The 26,318-nt window shown below is 37.8% G+C and overlaps 1 protein-coding gene across 2 annotated transcripts in view; it reads left to right on the top strand.

The window, feature by feature from the left end:
- Positions 1-26,318, top strand: part of TMEFF1 (transmembrane protein with EGF like and two follistatin like domains 1) — a 153,359-nt gene that overhangs the window by 75,052 nt on the left and 51,989 nt on the right. For both annotated transcript variants that reach the window (XM_042964175.1, XM_042964176.1), the window contains exon 2: positions 19,281-19,390. In XM_042964175.1, the coding sequence (XP_042820109.1) occupies positions 19,281-19,390 (110 nt within the window). The remainder of the gene's footprint in view (positions 1-19,280; positions 19,391-26,318) is intronic.

The following is a 26,318-nucleotide window of genomic DNA, read 5'->3' on the forward strand; positions in this document are numbered from 1 at the left end:
AAGCTAGAGTTTTAACTAAGTGATATTTGTACATTCTTGTTATAACTATTTCTAGGATGAAAATCTGGGAGTGATTCATATGGAAAAAGATAATTTTTTTAAGGAGTATAGAAATCCAGTGTGGTTTTCTGCATCTATTAATGAATGAATGCATCTTGAGATTTTACATAGTTTTTTTTCCTAGTTGCTTTTGTTACCCAGGTATTTCCCCACATAAACCGAAGTTTAGTCCTTCATAGATTTGAGTTTCAAAATCTAAATGCTGGTCTTGACTCCCTGTTAATTTTCATTTTGAATTTTGGATCATTTCAGTCTACTCTGACCTTTTGGAGCCTGATTCTGTCAGGTTGTTTGTCTTTTGGGTCACTCAGCATCATGGCCCTTGCACATCTGAAGACCAGGTCTGTGCTTTATTAAATTAATAGAAGATGTCTAGATCATGGGAAAAGATACTACTCTGCGATTTTTTACTCGAGACTTCCTTTCAAATGGGTTGATGTTGATACATTAATCAACCAGATGTTCAATCGGCTATGCACGCTCCTGGTAGGGTTGAACAGATTTTTGAACTTCTGCTGTTCAACATTTTCTCATTTTGTTCACTAGCCTATTATTTAAAGATTCTGTCAGATCATCTTGTTAGAATCAGTTATGTATATGTATCATCCTCTGTGATCCTATCAAAAAGCAAATGTTGTATAGCCTGCCTTAATAAAGAGCCCATAGTGGCTTTTTACTTTTTATTGTGTTCAAAAACTTACCTACACATTCTAGACTTTTTCAGGGGATACATGGCAAGTTTACCCACTGATGTTTTTCTGGATCGGTATTTCTCTTTTTTTGAAAACTGAGAGTTTTCTTCGTTTCTGGTCTTCTGGCATCTTGTCAGATCTAAAAGTTTTTCAGTGTCGTGGAGTGTAATTTGTTTATATCAGGATGCAAATTCTTTTGAACTAGCTCCATATTCTGTTATTGTCCTTTCTTCATTGCACTTACCTGAGATGTTAGCTTCCTTTTATCAGAGTTCTGCCCTTCCCAGTTTGAAGATCATGGTCCTTAATGAAGATTACCAAAGCAAAGAAGAAACTGAATGGGTCTGTATTTGTCCTTGTCATCTCTTGATTATTACAACATCTTCCCAAAACAGTGGGCCTTTTGTTTATTTCTTCTTGTTCTAAACACACCTTTTTTTATTGTTCTCATGCCTCGAGTCTTCAATCATTCTGGACTTTATAATTGTTGCTTTGGTCTTCTATTTTTTTTATTTGTACTTATTCTTTGAAAATTTAACTTAATCAGACATTTCCCTGTTCATCCAAAGAGAACAAAGTTGGGAAATACATGATTTATGTGAAGAAAGATGAATTTTGAACCTGAGAGACCAGGTGACCTTAGACATGGCATTCTTTTCTTATTTGCAACATGAAGATAATGATGGTTCTTTTTGACTCTAGGGTGTTTGAGAAGAACAGATGAGGCTAAATATGAGCATTTTTGTCTTAAGGAACGTGGTTAAAGGAGTGGAAAAACATACTGAGAGACCAATAAGTGGCATTTGGTGATAGATATAAGGTAGAGAATTTGGATTGGATTTAAAAAATGTCACAGAAGTTAGAAGTGGGTCCTCTGGATTGTGATATGGTGGTAAGGATGCTATGAATGGATGGTGTAAACGTCATATTAAGAGACATGCCTTGTTAGTGGCAATTCAGGATTTTGGGGCCAAAAAGTGAGTTTTTTCAATCTGTTTGGAATCTTCTAGATCTCTGGTATGTAATATGTGGGTATTTAATAATTTATTTATTGAACTTGATTGAATACCAGCTTAAGGTACTCTACTATGCTAGATGTTAAGGGAAATAAATGAGAGGCCATCCCCACCTTCAGGGGCTTTATATTCTAACAGAGGTAGTTAGTTAGCCTCTTATAAATCTATGTGAAGAAATTTCTATTTTATACATCCGGACTTTCTCTCCTACCCCAGTTAATAAGCTGTTTATTGAACACTGACAGCAATGGGATTTTTTAAAAGATACACAATTAAATATATTCACAAAGTTGTACAACCATCATGATTATCTAATGACAGAACATATTCATCACCTCAAAAAGAAAACCTTTGCTCCATGTTCCTTTCTTTCCACAACCCCTGACAAATGCTAATCTACTCCGTCTCTATGGATTTGCCTGTTTTGGACATTGCATTTAAATGGAATTATATAATATATGGCCTTTTGTGATTGTCTTCTTTCACTTAGGATAATATTTTCAAGGTTCATCCGTGTTGTAGCATGTATCAGAACTTCAATGCTTTTTTTTTTCTTTTTTTTTACAAAATCTTCGAGTCTTTCATAGCATTTTATTTTTTTAATTTACATCCAAGTTAGTTAGCATATAGTGCAACAATTATTTCAGGAGTAGATTCCTTAATGCCCCTTACCCATTGAGCCCATTCCCTCCCTGACAACCCCTCCAGTAACCCTCTGTTTGTTCTCTATACTTAAGAGTCTTTTATGTTTTGTCCCCTTCTGTGTTTTTATATTATTTTTGCTTCCCTTCCCATGTGTTCATCTGTTTTGTATCTTAAAGTCCTCACATGAGTGAAGTCATATGATATTTATCTTTCGGAACTTAAATGCTTTTTATGGTTGAGTAATATTCCATTGTATGGATACATACCACATTTTGTTTATCCATTCATCAGTTGAGGGACACTTGAGCTGTTACCACTTTTCATCAATTATGGACAATGCTGCTATGAACATTCATGTAGAAGTTTTTGTGTGGACATATGTTTTCAATTCTCGTGAGTGTATACGTAGAAATAGAATTTCTGAATCACCTGATAACTCCATGTTTAACATTTTGAGGAACTCCCAACCTGTTTTCTAAAGCAGCTGTACCATTTTACATTTTCACCAGCAATGTGTGAATGTACCAGTTTCCCCATATCCTGGCCAACATTTGTTACTGTCTTTTTGATTATAGTCAACCTTGTGGGTGTGAAGTTGTATATCAACGTGGTTTTGATTTACATTTCCCTAACAACTAATGACGTTGAGCACATTTTCATGTACTTATTGGCTATTTATATATCTTGTTTGGAGAAATGTCTATTCAGATACTTTGCCGGTCTTGATTTTAACTTTCTGGATTACACATTCCCTTAGTAAATCATTCTAATCAATTCCCACAACACACAGATGCTCAGGCTGGTAGATTAACTCTAGTTTGCCCATGTATCATTTATTTCTTTGCTTACCAAGAAAGAGTCAGTTGTGTTTGTTTTCAAATTTATTTATACCAGTGGTCCTTTGAGTATAAATTAATAAAAATCGCTCAGATTGGTGCAATATAAATGTAAAATGTTGTTTTTTTATGAAATACTTCAGAAAGAGTTGATAAAGGTGAGAGGCTGAGAGAATTGCCTTTCAGTGAATTTGTGGTCAAGACAACTGAAACAGATTGGGGAAATCTTACAAATCTCTGGAAGGATTCTGCTCCTACAAAATTTTGCAGGTATTTTTAAGTCTCCCTTTTACTTTAAAGGAAGGGAAAGTGGACATTGTAGATAGTAGATTATGGGTGTGGCTTATCCAAGAAAGGAGGGAACAGCATTTTGTAGACCCAAAGGTTTTGGTGCTACATAGGAAAATGAATATATGTTTATATGTGTGAAGTTAAAAACAGTTAAAATGTTTAATTTTTAACAGTTAAAGTATGTCTTATTTTTAAATGATTTTCTCCTTTACAAGACTTTTGATTAATTGATCAGCAACCACTCATATATGTTTGAAAGGAGTTTTCACTGTACAAGTGTTCTAAGAAAGGTAGTAGTACATTGTTGAGGGCATGAATAATTCTGATTTGAAGGAATCAAAAAACAGTCTTCCCAAGTAAATGGCACTCAGTTGGGCCCTATAGTCCCAAGCTGAGTAGAATGTCAGCTTGAAACACTAGGCACACTTTTGCCTGAGGCCTTTGCTGTTGATATTCTTTGCTTGGAAACTTCTTGTCCCAATTATTTATCCCCTCAGCTCCTTCAGGTGTTTAATGTCACTTTCAAAATGATGCGTTAAAATTGAATCTTTTTCCACCTTCCATCCCCTCTGCCCCTTTCCCACCTTAATCTTTCTTAATGTTTTTTTCTTGTGCCAAAGCAACCTTTCCTGTGTGACTTAACTATACATGTTATTATCTGTCTGCTCTGTGTAGCTCCATGAGGGCAGGGGTTTTTCTTTGTTTTGTTCACTGCTATATTGACTGTACCTAGTTAAGGGCCCCTTATATATTTACTTGTAGAATGAATTAATAACTGAATAACACAGAAACTGAGGAAATCTGGGAAGGGTAGGTGTTCTAGGCCGTGGGAATGGTGATAGAAAAGATGGGGAAGCAAAGGGAGTATTTTGAGATACTGAAGTGTGGGGATTAAGGCAGGAGATGAGTTGCACATTGCCACATTAGTGGAAGGCCTTGAAGGCTGAGCTGAAGGTTTGGTACTTGCCTTGAAGACAGAGGGAAACTTACAGGATTTGAGGGACATCGTGGTTTTACTTTATTTATTTTTTAAAGTTTATTTATTTATTTTGAGAGAGCGTGAGCACGTGTGAGTGGGGGAGGGGCTGAGAGAGAGGGAGAGAGAGAGAGAGAGAATCCATGCAGGCTTCAAGCTATCAGTGCAGAGCCTGACTCCGGGCTGGAACTCACAAACCTTAAGATCATGTCCTGAGCTGAAACCAAGAGTCTGAAGCTTAATCAACTGAACCACCGAGGTGCCCCTAGACTATTTGTTTTTATAAATATTCACCCACTTAAATGGGTGTAATTAAATGAAGTAATTATGATATTTGTGTTACCCTCCATCATCATCATATAGCCTTCTTTTTGGCTATTATGAATACTGTGAACATTCATATACAGATTTATGTGTGGACATATGTTTTCAGTTCTCTTGGGTTTATAACTAGGAGTAGAATTGCTGGGTCATTTGGTAAACCCTATGTTGAACATTTGAGGACCTGACAAATTGTTTTCCATAGTGGCTGTGCCGTTTTACATTTTCTCCAGCAATGTGTGAGGGTTCCAGTTTCTCCATATCCTGCTCAACACTTGTTACTGTCTTTTTTTATTATACCCTACCATTTTCTTTTTAGTTCATTTCTTTAATCCCTCATTTCCCCTGTATATGTAGTTTCTTTAATGGAATTTTAAATTCTCAGTTTCTTTTAAGCTGGATTGGGAGATAATGTCAACCCATTTATCCTCTTCCTCCCCCTCCTCCCCCTTTTTTTCCTTGTTGGAAACATTGTTTTAACAGAGCTATTTTCGTTATTCCTACAATTAGTTCCATTATTAGCTTCTCTCATGGGATAAATGAGGCATTTAGGAGTTGGCATACATTCTCTTCTCATGCACTTTGAAATTCTGTTTGAATCTTAAAATTCCCTCAGTATTTGCTTTTAGTTTATTAGATGCTTTACTGTTAATCCTTTGTTACTATTTGAATATATTTCTTTTTTACAGGTGTCATGTATTTTTCATGGCTCAGCTGTTTCATCATTTTTTGAAAAGTCATTTCAGGTTCTGAAGTTCTTAATACATTCTTCTGCCTTCAGAAACTTTGACAGGTATTATGTTTTCAACCATAGCTCCATTTCTCTTATTTTTGTGCAGATATTCTGAGTTTTCTTTTCCATGGTTAAAAAGAAAGAAAAACCCATCTTTTTTGTTGCTATTGTTGTTACAAAGGCAGCATTTATTGGATGTTAAACACATGAGGAATACGGAAAGATATAAAGAAGAAATCTGTGATGATTGCCATTCTCCTGTATAATATTTTAATGTTTATACTGAAATTGTTTCATTTTATACCAGAAAAAATTTGAACTTTTCTCTCGATTTCCCCTATTTGCTTTGCCATTTTTATGTTAACCTGGAGATCTTGTTCACAGGTCGGATCACTTTTTCGAATTTTTAAGTTCAGTTTATTTTGCATGGTCAGCTTTCATCTAATACTGCTTTGCAAGTATTATCTAAATAGATATCTATCCATGTCTAAACTGCTGATATTTCTTTATCAGTTCGGTTTATAGCCTAAATGATACGTTTAGATTCCCCATTGTTCACAAGACACTTTAGTCTGTGTTTAGTGTCCTGTGTTTGGTTTTTCATACTTTTTCTCTTTGAAGTGGTTTAATGTATTTTTTTAGGTGGTGCTGTATGTTTACCATTATTGTTCCCTTCTTCAAGTTCAGATCATAAGCATTTCCTAATTACAATTAGACCTAGTTGTGTGTGTGTGTTTTTTAATTTTGTAAATTATTTATTTATTTTTTAAATTGTTATCATTTCTTTTTAAAAAATATTTTTATTTTTAATTTACTTTTGAGAGAGAGAGTGCAGGGATAGGGGGACAGAGGATCCAAAGCGGGCTCTGTGCTGACCACCCAATGCAGGGCTCAAACTCATGAACTCGTGAGATCATAATTTGAGCCAAAGTTGGACACTTAACCGACTGAGCCTCCCACGTACCCGTGTGTGTGTGTTTTTAATTCTTCACTATTTTACAACAGTTTTTTGAATTTTAAGGTTGTGATTGTGTCGTTTTAAAGTTTTGGTTCAGCGCTTGGGTATCTCAGTCTGTTGAGCATCTGACTCGTGATTTTGACTCAGGTGGTGATCCCAGGGTGATGCTGAGCGCGGAGCCTGCTTAAGATTCTTTCCCTCTGCCCCTCCCCCCCCTTCTCTAAAATAAAAGCTAAAAAAATGTAAAAAAAAAAAAGTTTTGGTTTTGGTTGTTTCACCTAAAGAGGAAAAGTATCCTGTATAGTTTCCATTTCTCTTTTGTAAAGATCTCATTTACTCTTTGCAATCCAATGAGGGATTGTTAATACCCATTTTTACTTAAGGGAACCGAGATTTGTGAGAGAAATTTATTTAGTGCTTGGCCAATATCATATAGTTATTTTATCAAATAATTGGAACTCCAAGTCTGGAGCTCTTCTTAATGCAGCAGAGTTTTGTGAAGTCTTTTTTAAATGCACTTTTAAAATAATGTCAGATTCCCCAGTGCCAACTTTTAGCTTGTTTTATAGATTTTTGTCTTTGTGGGTGACTTCCCTGGATTCTGGCTACTGCCTATTCCACTTAGTGTTGTAGACACTAAGGAATAGTGGTTGAAAATTGAGCCAGAGGGGGATATTGTTGTGTTTAGATTTATTTATTGATATTTATTGATAAAAAAACTTTGATGGAGGAAATGTGTTAATTGTACCTACAAAAATCTTAAAATACATATGTAAACATGTACATGTTGTAAAATCTAAATTGGATTATAGCTCTGTATAGTTTTACAACCTGCTTTTCTTCACTTCACAGTGGATCTTGGTCTTTGGATATCAGTGTATATGTTTCTAGTATCTACCTTAATGGCCACGTAGTATTTCATTAATAGTTTATTTAACTAATTTCCAACAGATGGATGCTTAGGCGGTTTTCTACTTTGCTGTTATAAAAAATGCTGCTGATGGGGCGCCTGGGTGGCGCAGTCGGTTAAGCGTCCGACTTCAGCCAGGTCACGATCTCACGGTCCGTGAGTTCGAGCCCCGCGTCAGGCTCCGGGCTGATGGCTCGGAGCCTGGAGCCTGTTTCCGATTCTGTGTCTCCCTCTCTCTCTGCCCCTCCCCCGTTCATGCTCTGTCTCTCTCTGTCCCAAAAATAGATAAAAAAACGTTGAAAAAAAAAATAAAAAAAAAAAATAAATAAAAAAAAAAAAATAAAAAATGCTGCTGTTAACAATCACCTATGCATTCATTTTTGTATGTTTTTCTTCTATCCCTGTTATAATTTCCTAGAAATAGAATTGTTTAGTTAAAGGGTAAAGATTATTAAAACTTCATTGTTTATTGCCGCATTATTCTGTGAGAGGTTCTACCAATTCACACTTAAAAAAAATTTTTTTTTAATGTTTACCTTTGAGAGAGAGAGAGAGAGAGAGAGCGCACACAAGCAGGGCAGGGGGAGAGAGAGGGAGACACAGAATCTGTAGCAGGCTCCAGGGTCTGAGCTGTCAGCACAGAGCCCCACGTGGGCCTCGAACCCATGAACCATGAGATCATGACCTGAGCCAAAGTCGGACGCTCAACCAGTTGAGCCACCCAGGTGCCCCCACAGTTGGTTTGAGCGCTCATTTTCCATACCTTCTCCAGCAATGGTGTAAAAAATTAAAAAACAAAAAAAAGCTAATAGTATAGCACTTATGATGTGTCATGCACTGCTTTGGGTGCTTTCCGTATCTTTATTTAATTCTTTGCCAACATTATGAGATAGGTACTTTTATTATCCCCATTTTACAGATGAGAGAATAGAGAGTGGTAAATTACTAAGGTTACAGAGCTGATAAGTGTAGAGCCAGGGTATTGATCTTGGTGGTGGGTCCTAGGGTCCGTTTCTTAAACATCAAATTATAATCCCTGTTCATTTCTGTTTGTTTCATTTTTTTTCACAGTTTAATAAGATTGTTTTATCTGATTATAAAAATTATTTTTGTTTTTTATTGAAATATAATTCATATAACTTAAAGTTTACTGTTTTGAAGTATACAATTCAGTGTTGGTTTTTTTTTTTTTTGAGAGAGAGAGAGAGACAGATTGTGAATGAGGGAGAGGTGGAGAGAGAGGGAGACACAGAATCCGAAGCAGGCTCCAGGTTCCATGCCGTCAGCACAGAGCCTGACATGGGGCTTGAACCCATGAACCGTGGGATCATGACCTGAGCCGAAGTCGGAGGCTTAACTGACTGAGCCACCCAGGTGCCCCAATTCAGTGGTTTTTAACATATTTAATATGTTGTGTAACCATCACTACTATCTACTCTGTAATTATAGAACATTTCCATCACCCCAAAAAGAATTTCCATGCCTATTAACAGTCAACCCCAACACCTCTCTGCCCCCATCCTCTGCAACCATGTAGAGACTTTGTGTCTGTATGGATTTACTTATCCTGGACATTTCATATAAATGGAATCATACAACATGTGGCCCTATGTGCCTGGCTTTGTTCACTTAACATAATTTTTCAAGAGTCTTACATGCACATATTTGTTTTATCTGATTAATTTTTTTAAAGTTTATTTTGAGAGAGAGAGAGTGAGCGCTCAAGCACACATGAGTACGAGTGGGGGAGGGACAGAGAGAAAGGAGACAGAGAATCCTAAGCAGGCTCCACGCTGTCGCTCCATGCTGTCAGCACAGAGCCTGATGGGAGGCTCAAACTTACCAACAGTGAGATCATGACCTGAGCCGAGGTCAAGAGCGGGATGCTTAACCAACCGAGCCACCCAGATGCCCCTCTTTTGTCTGATTTAAAAAGTAATTCAAGTTCATTCTGAAACTCAGACAATTCAGAAAAATACAGAATAAAGAAGAAAGTTCAAATTCCACCAAGTGATAACTGTGGCTTGTATTTACATGTATATACCTTTCAGATTTTTGTATATAGGCATTATAAATTAGTTTGTGACATACATTTAAAAAAGTCTGCCTTTAAGAAAAATTTACTGTGTTATGTCAGGAAATAGGGAGATTCTTCATCACTCTTTTTAATAACTACAATGTAATAGTTTTTAGATCCACAAGAGGGAAAACTCACACAAGTTTGCCAAGCTAGTCAGAAAAAGAAATAGGAGAGAGTATTGCAGTTTGGGATCTGTGGTTAGTACTGGGTAGGGCTGGGAAGACCCTGAGTATCTAATACCCAGCTTGAGATCTGGATTTTTTGTTCTTTCTGATCCTGCAATAGACAGTCCTTCCCATCATTGCCAGAAGCAGAGGCATTTAGAATTGAGGCAGCAGGGAATGATTTTAGGTGTTGGGTGGAGGATTGACACTTTCAAAGTGGTGCTTAACAAAGGGTAGTTTGGCAGTAGTGTGTAGAACGGGATGAAAAATATCAGAGTCAATTAATTGGGTGGCATATGTAAAATTTTTTTTGTTAAATATAGCTTAGAGAAGTTTTTTGTTTTTTTTTTTTTCAACGTTTTTTATTTATTTTTGGGACAGAGAGAGACAGAGCATGAACGGGGGAGGGGCAGAGAGAGAGGGAGACACAGAATCGGAAACAGGCTCCAGGCTCCAAGCCATCAGCCCAGAGCCTGACGCGGGGCTCGAACTCACGGACCGCGAGATCGTGACCTGGCTGAAGTCAGACGCTTAACTGACTGCGCCACCCAGGCGCCCCATAGCTTAGAGAAGTTTTAGTCATCTCTACTGTTAGTGCTTTTTAGTATTAATGTAAACTACTTTTGGATTTGTATCATGAAATACTAAGTTTATTTTCCCTCATATCTTTATCATAGGGGATAACTAATATAATATGGTTAATTTAATAAACAAGTTGAAGAGAGTTTAATTCCTAATTCATCTTACTTGCTTGGACAAAAGCCATCATTTACTAAACTTACTGCTTGATTTTTACCCTGAAATGTATTTTCAGTGATTTGTGTCATTAAAGGTGTTCCTTAGATTGGTCTGGAGAAAGAAAGACAGAACATTTTTTGTTGTTTACCTACTTGTTCTAGGCATTGTTGCTTTTAGTACATATCTAATCATTATAATATCTAGGAAAGAGAAGGTGTTATTATTCTAAGAGGTGAAGAGCTAGCATGTGAACCTGGCCCTTGTTGACATACAAACTAGTGCTTCGTCCATTATATAGGCAACCTCTCTTTGGGGCTGTGTTTGGAATCACATTGAGTTTTTTCCCCTATTAAGTATAACCAATATAGAAACTTAAAAAGAAGGGAAAACAATCTATTGCTCAACTGGTACAAAGACAGTACCTTTACCATTTTGTTTTTTTCTGGCTGGGTTTTCCTATATGTGTTTTTTACACAATTATGGTCCATGTGTTGTCTTCTGCTTTTTCACTTGACATTTATAAGCATATTTCCATAGTGCCACATAATATATGCAGCCTTTTAAATAGCTCTATAATATTCCATGGCTGTACCACACCACTTCCTGGTGCAGGGTGTTTTAAATATTTAAATATTTCAGATATTTCTGCTGTTTTCAGTGTGGATATTGTGGACTTTGTCAGAGACTTTCTCATCAACAGTTGGATACAGGGTCAGGAACATGCCTGCCTTGTTTTGGCAGTGAAACCATCCAGCAGGATGTCTAGTCAGATTGGATCGGTGTGTTTTTCTAAAAAAAAAAAGGGGGGGGGGAGGTTTTCTCGAACACTGTTAACATATAGACATGTGTATAAACCCCTTGAAATGAGGTTATTCTTAAGGAGAACAAGGTAAAGAGTTTCAACATGTCCTGTAGGGAGTCAATAAGAAATTAACTGGAGATGAACTAAAGATTCCCACATGTTGATGAATACTTTGCATTCATTATAGGACGTTCCCCCTGCAGTGCTCTGAGGACTGGCAGTGACAGGTGAGATGGCTTTAATAAGGCTGGGGAAAAGCAGGTTTGAAGACTTGAAGTGGTGTAAGTGAGATGAGAATGCTCAGAGAAAAGAAGCAAGACAGGACACAGTGGGATGGCTAAGGGCAGGACATTTTTATACATAGTAGGAGTCCTCTTGTCCTGGTGCCTTAAGATTCTTGTAAGTTAGTTGGTTAATCAAGAAAGTCATTTAAGGGGCGCCTGGGTGGCCCAGTTGGTTAAGTGTCCGACTTCAGCTCAGGTCATGATCTCACAGTTCGTGGGTTCGAGCCCTGCGTTGGGCTGTGTGCTGACAGCTCAGAGCCTGGAGCCTGCTTCAGATTCTGTGTCTCCCTCTCTCTCTGCCCCTCCCATGCTCATGCTCATGCTCTGTCTCTCAATAATAAATCAAAGTTAAAAAAAAAAAAAAAAAAAGAAAGTCATTTAAGATGGGAGTCACAAAAATGATTTATAAATGTGTGTAGCATTTTATGTGAACCTAAAAATATACATACATTTATCACTTTTTAAATTTTAATTTTATTAATGTTTTATTTATTTTTGAGAGAGTGTATGCAGCAGGGGAGGGGCCAAGGGAGAGTGGGATAAGAGGATCTGAAGCGGGCTTTGCATTGACAGCATAGAGCTGGATGCGGGGCTTGAATCCACGAATCATGATATCATGATCTGAGCCAAAGTTGGACGCTAAACTGACTGAGCCACCCGGTGTCCCTGGAGGCAATATATTTAGGTCCCTCTATTGAAATGAAAAATAGCCATGGTCAATGAGAAAGAATGAAATCTGGCCATTTGCAGCAGTGTGGATGGAACTGGAGGGTATTAAGCTAAGTGAAATAAGTCAGGCAGAGAAAGACAGATAACCATATGTTTTCACTCATATGTAGATCCTGAGAAACATAACAGAAGACTATGGGGGGAGGGGGAGGGGAAAAAAAGTTACAGAGAGGGAGGGAGGCAAACCATAAGAGACTGTTAAGTACTGAGAACAAACTGAGGATTGGTGGGAGTGGGGGAGAGCGGAAAGTGGGTGATGGGTACTGAGGAGGGCACTTGTTGGGATGAGCACTGAATGTTGTATGGAAACCAATTTGACAATATATTTAATATAAAAAAAATAACCATGGTAATGTGCAGAGGTCTTGGAGGTTGCTGCTTATTTGACTTAATTTTCTTTATAGTGAAGAGAATGAAACATAAAGCCTTTAATCAAGGCTTTGGTCATCTTTGATAGTGGTTCTCAGTGGATGGTAATTTTCTTCCCAGTGGACATTTGATAATGTCTGAAGACATTTTTGGTTGTTACAGCTGGGATAGTCCTGCTGGTATCTAGTGGGTAGAGGGCAGAAATGTTGCTAAACATCCTCCAGTGAACAGGATAGCCCCATGCATCAAAGAATTATCTTCCCCAAGATGTCAGTAGTGCTGAGGTTGAGAAGCCCTGAATTCTACTGTAACATCTTGCAAGGTTTGTTCACTTTTGGCTCTCCATTGGTGTTACCTATCTTATAAGATTCCCTTCTGTTTAATGGAGTGGTGGTAGAAAAGTCCTATCATTCTGGAGGGCTAAGGGGGTCCATTTTTTAATTAAAAAATTTTTTTTTACATTTATTTATTTTTGAGAGACAGAGAGAGAGCATGAGCAGGGGAGGGGCAGAGAGAGGGGGAGACAAAGAATCTGAAGCAGGCTCCAGGCTCTGAGCTGTCAGCACAGAGCCTGACGGGGAGCCCACGAGCTGTGAGATCATGACCTGAGCTGAAGTTGGATGCTCAACCAACTGAGCTACCCAGGTGCCCTCTAAGGGGTCCATTTTGAACTGTAACCTGAACCTAGTTAGCGCTGCCAAAAGTTGGGGATTTTGGCTGCTCAGGTTCAGAGTGAGTAGGGTTCCTTTCTCTAGTGTTTGTGGTTTCCCAGCTTTGAGATCTTAATGAAAATTGAGACAGACTTTTTGTTTCTTTCTTTGTTTTTCTGAGAGAAGTTTTATATTTAGAGAATTGTGTGATGGGCACATTTGCAACCAGAGCAAAATATTTTTGTTTTGAGCCACTTTTCTGAGTGCTTCTTTGTGTAAAATATTTCTGTTTGGAGAATTGATTTTTGAGGGCCTTAGTAATGGCTCATCTATTTTGCTGAATTTCCATTTTGGGTTCAGGAAGGCAGCTATGTAATCATCATCATCATTGACAGGTAGTAGAGTGCCCTCTTGATGCCTGGTATTGTACAGAATACTTGAAAAGAAGTAACATTCAGAAGATGATCCCAAAATAGAATTCCTTCTGTACTGAGTTTGAGCTAAGGCATTGGTTCTCAAATTTGTGATAGAAATTGGAATAGCAGGAAGTCACGTTCATGATAAATTAATTTTATCATGTGGACTGGAATGTACCACCAAATTATTTAAGATTTTGGCTTAGAAATATCTATCTTAATTAAATTTATATGCAGTCATTATGTCAGGATTATGTTTTACTACATGTATCAGTGACCTGACCAATGGTGGCTTAAATGATAAGGGCTTTATTTATTTATGTGTTTATTTCCTATGACAGTAAGTCTGGATGGGTGAAATCCAGGGGAGGTGTGGTGATTTTATAATTCTCTCTTTCCACACTCTTGCTCCTGTCCTTCTGGTCTACCATCTTTAGCTTGTAGCTTTCATCATCATATATGTAAGATGTAATCTTAGGCAAGGGTTTTACTCTCCAGGCAGGACAAAGAATGAAGGAGGAAGGGACAGTGCTTACATATGGAACTATGGTACATTGCAAGGGGGTCTGGGATATACAGATTATTTAGCTGAGCATCTTGCTTCCTTGAACAAAGTTGGGGTTCTTTTACAAAGTAAGAGTAGATCCAGGGTAGGCAATTAGCTGTGACTGCCACAATAACAAAACAACTTAAAATGCACATTCATGAGCTTGTGTTCTCATAAAACACTGTTGGAGTTTTGTTTATTAATATTCTTTATTTGAGGAATATTGGTTTTGTTGACAACTATCAAGGAAGTAATCTCAGATATTGAAGGTTTAAGAAATATGTGAAAAACTTTTAAAATGAGAAAATTCTTTTCATTGACTTTTTTCCCCTTGCAAATGAGAAAATGAAACTCTTACTTGATTTTAATGTACATTAAATGTATATTTAAAGTACAATGTAATCTAAGAGAGCAGTTTTCATAAGGACCATGGTTTGGGAACCGCCGGTATTCATATTTATGTGTACGGTTTATTTATTTGTGTCTCTACTTTCACTTATATTGTTTTCCTAGATAAGAACATTCTCTTTCAGTATTGTATGGTGTGGGCAATTAAAACATTATTTATTAAAAAAAATTTTTTTTAAATGTTTATTTTCGAGATGGAGAGAGAGACACACAGAGTGCAAGTGGGGGAAGGGCAGAGAGAGAGAGGGAGACACAGAATCCGCAGGAGGCTCCAGGCTCCGAGCTGTCAGCACAGAACCTGACATGGGGCTCCAACTCAAAAAATGCAAGATCATGACCTGAGCCTAAGTCAGATGCTCAATTGACTGAGCCACCTAGGCGCCCCGAAAACATTCTTTATTTTTAAATGTTGTTTCTAAATTCTGTGTAATGATCCTGTATTGTTTTTTTTTTAAGTTTATTTATTTATCTTGAGAGAGAGAGAGAGTGCACACACTAGTGGGGGAGGGACAGAAAGAAAGGGGGGGGGAGAGAGAGAGAGAGAGAGAGAGAGAATGAGAATATCCCAAGCAGGCTCTGCACTGTCAGCACAGAGCCCATTGCAGGGCTCAAACTCATGAACCACAAGCTCATGACCTGAACTGAAATCAGATGCTTAACTGACTGAGCCACGCAGGTACCCCTGTTTTTTTTTTTTTTAAATCCTGTGTTTTGTTTTGTTTTTTTAATTTTTTTTTTTAACGTTTGTTTATTTTTGAGACAGAGAGAGACATAGCATGAACGGGGGAGGGGCAGAGAGAAAGGGAGACACAGAATCGGAAACAGGCTCCAGGCTCTGAGCAGTCACGTCCACGCGGGGCTCGAACTCAACGACCGCGAGATCGTGACCTGAGCCGAAGTCGGACGCCTAACCGACTGAGCCACCCAGGCGCCCCTAAATCCTGTGTTTTATAATCAGCAAAAAAGTCTTACTAATTTTTCAAAGCCAGTGCAAGTCTTGACATCTTTGACCTTGCATCCTCTGCCTCAAATCCATTTTTATCCACTTCTTTTTGTAGAAGTTTATTTTTTATATTTTTATTTAAGTGATCTCTATACCCCATGTGAGGCTTGAACTCAAAACCCCGATATCAAGAGTTAGATGCTCTTCTGACTGAGCCAGTCAGGCAGCCCTTTATCTCCTTCTTGAAACTCCTAGAGCAATTATAGCCTGTACAACAGCATTTTCTCCTTATGGACTATATTGAACGCATTAGTAATTGTTCCATGTTAGCAAGATCACAGGCTCCCTGTTAATATTTTTCTGTGTGCCCCAATTTCTTAGCATAGTATTAGATATATAGTAGATACTTGTTTCCTGATCAACTAAATAATCACATTTAACGCATTAATACACACAAAAATATCATGAATTTAATAACAGGGTAGGCATAAAATGAAACATGACTAATAGCCAGTGTAATCAGAATTTCATGACTTTTGCCCTCACCTATTAATGTGGAACCTCTAGCTTCCCCAGATTGCTCTCCCTCCAGGTTTATTCTTGGAATCACCAAAGGGTGTTTCATGTGGGCTCACTAATGTATTCTGGCCACTGCCACATGGCACATCTTTTTCTTCCTGCCATGTTTGCTGCCCCTAGATATCAGAGGTGTATCTCTGTGCCTGATTATCTCCTTGGCTTTGTGCCATCCTGCCAGGTGTGGTGCTGATGCTGGGGCTTTTGAGGTGTCCCAGCCTCTTTTCTCCCCCCGCTATTCTGTCTTGTTGTGTGGACATCAAAGCAGAACTCTTTATACCTTGTTGTTTCAGAGCTTTTAGCGAAAGCTGCTATTTAGTTTCTCACTGTAGCTCCTCTGTTATGTTGAGTTCTTGGGGCTGGGCTGGGGGAGTAGTCCAAGTGATAGACACCATCTTGTGCACAGGACACTCCTCCTGTTCAAGCTCTGTTTATTGAACCAAGCTTTTCTGCCTCTCTTTAGTAAGGATGATTTTTGTCCTAAAATGTTTCTTAGTCTTTCATGCAAATAGATGCTTTGAAAAAAATTTTTTTTAATGTTTATTTTTTTGAGAGAAAGAGACAGAGCATGAGAGGGGGAGGAGCAGAAAGAGAGGAAGACACAGAATCTGAAGCAGGCTCCAGGCTCCAGGCTCCACCTGTCTGCACAGAGCCGGTCATGGGGCTCAAACTCACTAACTGTGAGAGCATGACCTGAGTCGAAGTCGGGCACTAAACCGACTGAGCCACCCAGGTGCCCAAACAAATAGATGCTTTGAACAATCCTCAGTCTCCAGAGAAGTGTGAATCTTAGTATCAGGGATTGTTTAGGTTCTAGATTTCAAGGCCATTGTATAATTTTATTTATTCATTTGTGGGGTGGGTGGGGAGAGGGGCAGAGTAAAAGAGAAAGAGAATCTCACACAGGCTCCATGCTCAGTGTAGAACCTGGTGTGGGGCTGGATCCCACAACCCTGGGATCATGAACTGAGCTGAAATCAAGAGTTGGATGCTCAACTGACTGAGCTACTCAGGCACCCCACTGCCATTGTACTTTTAAAATACAATAAGTAAAACATACCTCAAAGATTCTCAAGCCCAAGTAGCAAGTCAGAGCTACTCAGACCATGATCTTGAACCACCCCCCCCCAAAAAAAAAATTTATCCCTGTTTTATATGTCTGATTGTATTGGAACCCAGTGTGAACTTTAAGGCTACAAAGAAAAGGAGGAGAAATGCACTCAATTTTATTTCTCAAATTATACAATTCTTTTTATTTCTATGGCCCGTAAAATTGACTAAGCCTGTAGTTGAACAAAAATATTATGCATTGTTATCCTCTTCTCCAAAGCGGTTCTTTATTAATATTTAGTTAATCTTCCTTGGGTTTCAAGATGTACATTAGAGTGTATTTGGAACTGCACCTTGTGCAAATTCCCAGTAGGAATGAGGGTATATAGAAAAAAAGCAAGCCCCACACTTAGGATTGAGTCTCAAGTACTAATGCAAGTCATCAAGGAGGAGAAGGGTGAGTAAGCAAAAATTGGGAGATGAGGGGAACCAAGAACATAGAGCCTCCATAGCCAGATAGCCAAGGTGAAAGGAGTTAAAAGATGATCATCTGTGCCTGAAATAGCTTGTGAAACAGTGAGAACAACAAAATAGCTCTAGTAGTTTCCTGTTGTTTTAAGTTTCAGCTCATGTCTTTTTTAAACATGTGAGTTTCATTTAAGGAAAAGAAAAAAGTTTTGTAACCTATAGTTACATAGGTGTATACTTAACCTAGTGTGCAGTGCTTGGTTGAGAGTGGTTATTCAGATAAGTACTGTGGACTCCTTGGGTATTTAGGTACTTGACTGCCAGTTCCTTGGAGGGTCAGTTCCGAGGAGTAGGACACCCAAGACACCATTGCAGAGCAGTGAGAACAAACGGGGCAGAGAGATCCAATGAAATGTCACCAGGTCAGATGCCATTAGATACAGAGACACTGGACTCTGTGTCTCTGAGTCCACTGAGTCCTGCTTTGAAATCTAGAAATAGAAAACAATGGAGGAAGGGGAATGCTGGAGAAATGCTCCCTGAGATCTGTTTGCCAAGACTTCATCATGATCTAGAGGTTCAGGAGACCTTGTGCCCTTCCCAGGGTCCCTCAGTTACTGAGTGACAGAGTCAGAAGCTACTTTAGACCATCCTGCTCCCAGACTTCTTTCTTTACCTGTACAATGGAATGGGTTTTCAAAATAATCATTTATTTATTATTTGTTATTGTTGCTATAATTTTATGTTTGTTGTTTGTTGTTGTATGTCTCATTCCTAATAGAATATAAAAATTGCATTATAGTGGTTTTTACTTACTTCCATATGATTCTAGGTAGCTTAATTTGATAGTTCCAGAGCAAGACCGATGGTCTTGGAGCAGGAGCAAAATGGCCACAGAATGCTAGTATTGTTGATTGGAGCTACTTCCTGTGGTAGAGTGAAATTAAGTCATTAAAAAATTTTAAGAGTGAGATTTTTAGTTTTTTTAATTCTGTGCACATAAATGCTCTATATATATCAATTGTATGATATTCAGGTTTACTTTAGAATTCTTTTCTAATTAAATTAGTTGGTCTAGAATGAATTATGTTCACCTGAAATTTATTTAGATACCAAAAGAATTAAGATTTCTTCTAATTATTCTTATTCTCCTTAAAAGTAACTTAATCACTAGAAAAATGATCTAAGGGAGTGCCTGGCTGGCTGAGCCGTTAGGGCATGCTACTCTTGATCTGGGGGTCATGAGTTTAAGCCCCACATTGGGTGTAGAGATTAGTTTTTAAAAACCTATTAAAAAATAATCTAAGATATTAAGATAATGGTAAGAAAACTGTCTTAAGCTGTTGGTAGCCAACTAGAAAAATTCTGAGATTTACCTTTGGGAATTCTGTGAAATCCTGAAATTTTGAGTTTTATTTTGGTTTGGGTTGCTTATTAGGCATATTATTATGCAAGGTTCTCTTTGGGGAATTTTGAACATTTTGTGTCCTTGCTTTTTGTATGTTATGTCTTGTTACACTGTGAATGAGACGATGAACACATTTTAAGGTTTTTTTTCTTTTATATATGGACATTTGGATACAAAAAGACATATGAAACATTTTTTTCTCTTTTTCAGAATTAAATGTGAGGGAGTCTGATGTAAGAGTTTGTGATGAATCGTCATGTAAATATGGAGGAGTCTGTAAAGAAGATGGAGATGGTTTGAAATGTGCATGTCAGTTTCAGGTGAGGAAACCAATCCTATTTTGAAGAATTTTACATTTTTAACATTTTATCATTCTACATTTTTCAAATTAAAAAGCTTAAAGCACCTTGAATCCCATAAAGAAGTTGGACTTCCCAGCCCACTGATTTTTTTGTCAGATGAAATACTATTATTTGTACATTCTTTGCTTCTTTCTTTGAGTTAAGAGGGCAGACTGGCAATAATAGATGTGAAGATGCTTTGAAAAAATATTAAAAGTTCTATTCAAATGTAAGTTCTACTTGTCACTGAAAAGAAATGAGTTTCTTATTTAAAACGTTGGCAATTTTCCCCCTTTCCTTCTCTTTCTAGGTTTTTTGCTTTCCATTAAATTTTTTTTTTTTTTAATTTGAGTGTAGTTGACCCACAGTGTTACGTTAGTTTCAGGTGTACAACAAGTGATTCAGCTTCTTTATATATTATGCTCTTCCCTTCCATTTTTATTTGCTACTGTCTCATCTCTTTATGCCAAAGAACATGGCTGACTCAGTGCCTCAGGGTAGGTCAGGGTTAGAGGTAAACTAGACAGAGGAACCTCAGACTAACATCTTTGCTTTTCAGATGCTCTTTTAGGTTGTGATTGTGTTGTCTAAAAAAAAGCTAAAAAGAAGGAATGCAAAGGCTGTTACATTCAATTCTTTTTATTTGCTGTGATTAAATTATAATCTGGCTTCAAAAAGTTGCTCAGAAGATGGTCCCTGATTTAGGATTTGAGATGAAACAAAGGCAAAACTGGAATTTTTTTCACTTATCATTTTATTCTAATTGGACCCATCATTTTGGATTTTAAAGGAAGGAAAGGGTACAGAGATTAGAGACAAAAGCATAGGACAGTCAGTATTTCCAGTAACCCTATAACCTCAGCAAGTTCCTATATGTTCCATCTGAAAAGAGATGTTTTCTACCTTTTTTCTACCCTTTATGTTTTCTACCCTTTTTTATGATATTGTAATGAGAATCAAAATCAGAGAGGCTGCATATGAATTCTCTGAAAACTTAAAACTATTGGAGGAAGAGTAGGGAGGGAGATATACTATTGTCCAGCTACACAGACCCTTCATAGTCAAAGGGACTTTATAATGCACTATTTATTCACAGTAGCTATCTTTGATGTGGTTTAGCTGACCTTGTGCCCGCACCTACCTGGTTACTCATGCAATGAATGTTCTCTTCAATGTGTTATGTTTGGCTTCCCTGCCTGCTCCCTAACCATTCTTGAAAGGGATAGCAACTAAAGTGGGCTTCTTTCCTTAAAAGAAGGTATTGGTGTATATAGTGTTACTAAGCCCTCATGAAATTTTTACCTCTTTCTGTTCTTCACCTTAGATAATTTTTTATGATCTGCCTTCAGATTCCCTAATCTTTTCTTCTCTTCTCCATTCAGTACATCCAGTGAGTTTTTATTTTCAGATATTTTATTTCTAGAATTTATAGTTTTGATTTCTTGACTGAGATTTCCTGTCTTTTCATTCATCACAAGCATATTTTCCTCTAGCTTAGATCCTATTGCTGCTTCAAAATCTTTGCTAATTTCAGCATCTGGGACATCTCAGGGATCAGATTGTCTTTTCATTTGAAAATGGATTGTGTTTTCCTTTTTCTTTGTATTAGGGTAATTTTGAATTTATTGTACACATTGTGAATGATATGTTTTAGAGTGTTTGAATTTTGTTATGTTCCTCTGAAGAGTACTGTCACTTGGAAGCAATTAAGTTGGCTGAACTCAAACTGCACATTCCCTTCCCTGTTGTGGGAAGCAACACAAATATCAGTTCATTTCTTTTAGTCTTTGCCTGGGCTACTTAGAATCTGCCTCATGAGTGGTTTGGGAGTCAGCCAGAAATTTGGTCTGAGTTTATATACAGAATCTGGAAGGCCCTTCTGACTCTTTCCTTTCTGGGTTTCTCTCTTTTTAGTGGCTCTGATTGCCCTGAACGCTATTCTTTGGTTCATTGAGCCAGAAAGATTGGAGCTTTCTTACTGGTGTTTTAGCCACTCCTGTATTGGGAAGACTGAAGCTGTTCCCTCTTCCAGCTGTCTTACATTTCTTTAGGTTAAATTCCTTGATGTGGAATTGTTGAGCCAGTGGATGCTTATGTACAGATAACATTCTCATCAATAACAGTACATTTGACTCCTGGTTTCCTCTTAGCCTCTTGGTAATGGGTTTTGTCAATCCTTTAAAAAATTTTTTTATTTTACTGTTTACTTATTTTGAGAGAGAGTGATCGTGAGAGGAGAAGTAGAGAGAAAGGGAGAGAGGGAATTCCAAGCAGGTTCTGTGCTGAAAGTACAGATCTCATGAACTGCAAGATCATGACCTGAGCTAAAGCCAAGAGTTGGACTCTCAACTAACTGAGCCACCAGTCACCCTTCAGTCCTTTTAAATTGTAAATCTGGGGGCGCCTGGGTGGCTTGGTCGGTTAACCGACTTCGGGACTTCGGCTCAGGTCATGATCTCACGGCCCGTGAGTTCGAGCCCCACGTCGGGCTCTGTGCTGACCGCTCAGAGCCTGCAGCCTGTTTCAGATTCTGTGTCTCCCTCTGTCTCTGCCCCTCCCCTGTTCATGCTCTGTCTCTCTCTGTCTCAAAAATAAATAAACGTTGAAAAAAAAATTTAAAAAAAATAAATAAAAATAAAAAATAAATTGTAAATCTGTATGGCCAAAAAAAATTTTTTTTTTAATTTTCATTTGATTGTTAGAGAAACTGAAAATTTGCCATGTGTTTATTGACCATTTTTTTGTGAATTTATATTTCATATTCTTTGCCCATTTTTTGGAGTATTTTCTTTTCTCCTTGTGTTGATATGTGAAGACATATGCATACTCTATATATAGTATACTATTTGAGTACTTATATATTGCTTACTATGCTGAGCATTATCCATTAATAGTTCTAAATGTCTATATGCATATGGATATATATGTGTGTGTATATATATATATGTATATATATATATCCATATATATAAAAGCCTCTATAACTCATAAACTCCCATGAGAACCTGTGATATAGGTACCGTTTTTACGTTTTTTAAAAGAGTAATGAAAAAAAAAAAAAAGAAAAAAAAAAAGAGTAATGTATGCCCATTTACATACATTGAAGGATTGACAACAACTTGAACATTATATAAGAAGATGTATAATACAATGAAAAATGTCTTTCACTCCAGACTACCAATTGCTCTTCTTTTTTTTTTTTTTTTTATGTTTTTATTTATTTTTGAGACAGAGAGAGACAGAGCATGAGCAGGGAAGGGGCAGAGAGAGAGGGAGACACAGAATCGGAAGCAGGCTCCAGGCTCTGAGCCATCAGCACAGAGCCCGATGCAGGGCTCGAACTCACAGACTGTGATATCATGACCTGAGCCAAAGTCGGATGCTCAACCGACTGAGTCACCCAGGCGCCCCTCAATTGCTCTTCTTCTTTTTTTTTTTTTTTTAACTTTTTTTTAATGTTTATTTATTTTTGAGACAGAGAGAGACAGAGCATGAATGGGGGAGGGGCAGAGAGAGAGGGAGACACAGAATCGGAAGCAGGCTCCAGGCTCTGAGCCATCAGCCCAGAGCCCGACGCAGGGCTCGAGCTCACGAACCGTGAGATCGTGACCTGAGCTGAAGTTGGACGCTCAACCGACTGAGCCACCCAGGCGCCCCTCAATTGCTCTTCTTAAAGGCAACATCTGTTACTTGTATTTCCTTCTAGAAATATTGTACGTTCTATAGGCATATGCGATTGACCCTTGAACAACACAGGCTTGACCTGTGTGGGTCCACTTATACATGGATTTTTTATAGTACAGTCCTGTAAATGTATTTTCTCTTTTATGTGATTTTTTTTTCATAGCATTTTCTTTTCTCTAGCCTACTTCATTGTAAAAGTACAATATATAATACATGTAACATACCAAATATGTGTTAATTGTTTATGTTATTGGTAAGGCTTCTTGTCAATAGCAGGTTATTAGTAGCTAAGATTTTGGGGTGTCAAAAGTTATGCATGGGTTTTTGATGTGCGGGGGATTGGTACTCCTAACACCCATGTTGTTTAAGGGTCAATTGTAGGTATTTTAGTTTCTCTTTTAAGTTTTAAACCACTCAGTAGTATTTACCTTAGAGTGTTCCTTTTTAATTGAGAGTACAAAAGTTTTGAAGAAGTTATTCTAGTGTCATTTTCATTTTGTTTATAATTTTTAATATAAATAATTTTTTTAATTTAAATTCATGTTAATATATATATTATATGTGTGTGATATAAAGAAGTTTAAATTTTTGTATCATATTTTATTTTTGTCTTCATGATTCTGCTTTTCATTAATTGAAAGTCTTTCCTTGCAACTTTAAGATTATAAAGAAATAGCCTCTTTGACCTTTGTCACATATTTGGACAGCTAGAAAATCCTTGTATGATCTGTCTGAATCCTTTGCATTCTTACCTGGTGGCAAAGCAAGAAAGAGAAATAAAAGGTAGGAGTTGAGATCACTAGATATTTATCCAAGCCTTTATCCAAGGCTTGCTTTGTGCTTGGTGCCAGATGCTGAGGATATAAAGATGTTTAAAGACAAGTTGCTTGCCCTGTAGGAGCAAACTGCCTCAGGGCTTACAGCATGATTTGATCCTGCTGCTGAACAAACCTTCCTTTGACTATTCTGCCTTCTTATAATTTATAAATCCGTTCAATTTAGACCTAGGTGATTGCCAGTTGAAGAAAAATCACCTCCTGTGTCCATTAAACACTTATTTGCTGGTTTCTTTAGCTGTATCTTTCAATTCATTTAAAAAACTTGCTTATGATTCAGCATGCTTTTAGTGTTAATATTGTTTATTAACCATATTATAATTTCTGGCTTATAATTTAAATACATTTTAACAGATAATAACAGGATTTTAAATAAAGTCTAAAATTGTTTTTTTTCAGTCTGCTAGTAAGAGCTATTATATCTTGTGACATTATATACACAAACCTACTTTTATTTTGTACCAAGAAAAATGATCAGTATTGCATCTTTCTATGAATACGTGGATTATATCCAAAGAGGAGTGCCTACGACTTTCCTATTTTCTTTTTTCCTCTTTGTCCTTTTCCTTCTCCCTGGAGTACTCCAGACTGTGTTTTTTTTTTCCTGAATTTATCAATGTCTGCTATTGCTAGGTGTTGCATGCCCTCTTATTAGACCTTTGTATTAGAGTTCTCCAGAGAAACAGAACCAATAGGAAATACACACACACAGAATGAGGGGAAAAGGGAGGGGACGATATATTTTAAGGAATTGGTTTGCTTCATTATGGAGGCTGACAAGTCACGTGATCTGTTGTCTGCAAGTTGGATGTCCAGGAAAGCTGATAGTGTAGTTCCAGTCCAAGTCTGAAGGCCTGAGAATCCGGGGGGATGAAGATGTAAGTCCCAGTCTAAGACTGAAGTCCTGAAAACCAGGAGAATAGCCTTGTCCCAAATCCAGCAGTCAGGCAGGGAGACCCAGTTCTCCTTTCCTCTACTTTTTTGTTCTATTCAGGCCCTCAGATCGATTGGATGATCCCACCAACATTGGGGAGGGCACTTAGTCAGTTGATTCTAATGGAAATTGAATCAGAAACACCTTCAGAGGGGCGCCTGGGTGGCTCAGTCGGTTAAGCGTCCGACTTCAGCTCAGGTCACGATCTCGCGGTCCGCGAGTTCGAGCCCCGCGTCGGGCTCTGGGCTGATGGCTCAGAGCCTGGAGCTTGCTTCCGATTCTGTGTCTCCCTCTCTCTCTGCCCCTCCCCCGTTCATGCTGTGTCTCTCTCTGTCTCAAAAATAAATAAACGTAAAAAAAAAAAAAAAAAAAAAAAAAAAAAGAAACACCCTCAGAGAGCATCCAGAGATAATGTTTAATCTGGGCACCCCGGGGCCTAGTCAGGTTGACACATAATATTGACCATCACAATCTTGTTGCTATTTTCTTACTTATTATATTCAGCAAAGTTCTTGACATGCAGTAGGCACACAATACATGCTTGAATGGATGTGGCTCAGAGTTGTACACTCCGCACCTTTCTAAACTACTTCAAATTACATTCTTCTAGCTAAATAGAAGGTATAGGGAGAATTGTTTCACCCAGCAAGGGTGGCAGTATGGAGGAGGCGGACCTTAGGTTAGAGTCAGTGCCCACGTCAGAAGTTGCATGTTGTTAAAATCGCCAAATCCCTTCATTTGCCTAGAGCATAATGAGAGGCTCCTAAGAGAGACCCCTGGAAACAGACTGACCAAAGAACAGCAGGTCTTCTCCTTCCATCTCATGCTCACTCCTAGGTATGTGCTTGTTAGGTTGAATTTCAGGCACGATTTTAAGCTCCCTGTTCACTACCACCAAATGACACATGGTAACACCCTGCTGAATAACTCAACTGTGTAGTGGTTAGAATACATCACTTGTGAGAAATTGTGGGTCTCCCATTTACTAGCTATGACCGTGGGCAACTACGTAAGACTCAGAAGTGATGAAGGCATAGCAAAACCAGCTAATATTTACTGAGAATTTACCATGGCCAGATATAAATGCTAAAGATGGATTTCTCTTATTTAATCTTCACAACAACTTTATTAGGTAGATGCATTAGGTGGAGGAAATGGCAATGATGCTAGCCTATAGTTACGTGGATGGTAGATCCAGAGATCATGTGTTTCTTTGTGTTTTCTATAGCATGTATCTTGGGACTTTGCATTCCGGTGGTATTGAATAAATGAATTTTGATTTTAATAAAATGACATTATATAATTAGTGCTTATTAGCTTATTATAAACATAGCCAAGAATTTCTCTCTTACCTCATTGGATTTTTATAGCAAGCAAATGCACTAGATAGCACAGGGATTTTCTTATCTTTATGGATAGTTGATAGTTATTTTCATTATAAATGTGAAAAAGG

Source organism: Panthera tigris, chromosome D4 (assembly GCF_018350195.1).
Source record: "Panthera tigris isolate Pti1 chromosome D4, P.tigris_Pti1_mat1.1, whole genome shotgun sequence".
Lineage (NCBI taxonomy): Eukaryota > Metazoa > Chordata > Mammalia > Carnivora > Felidae > Panthera > Panthera tigris.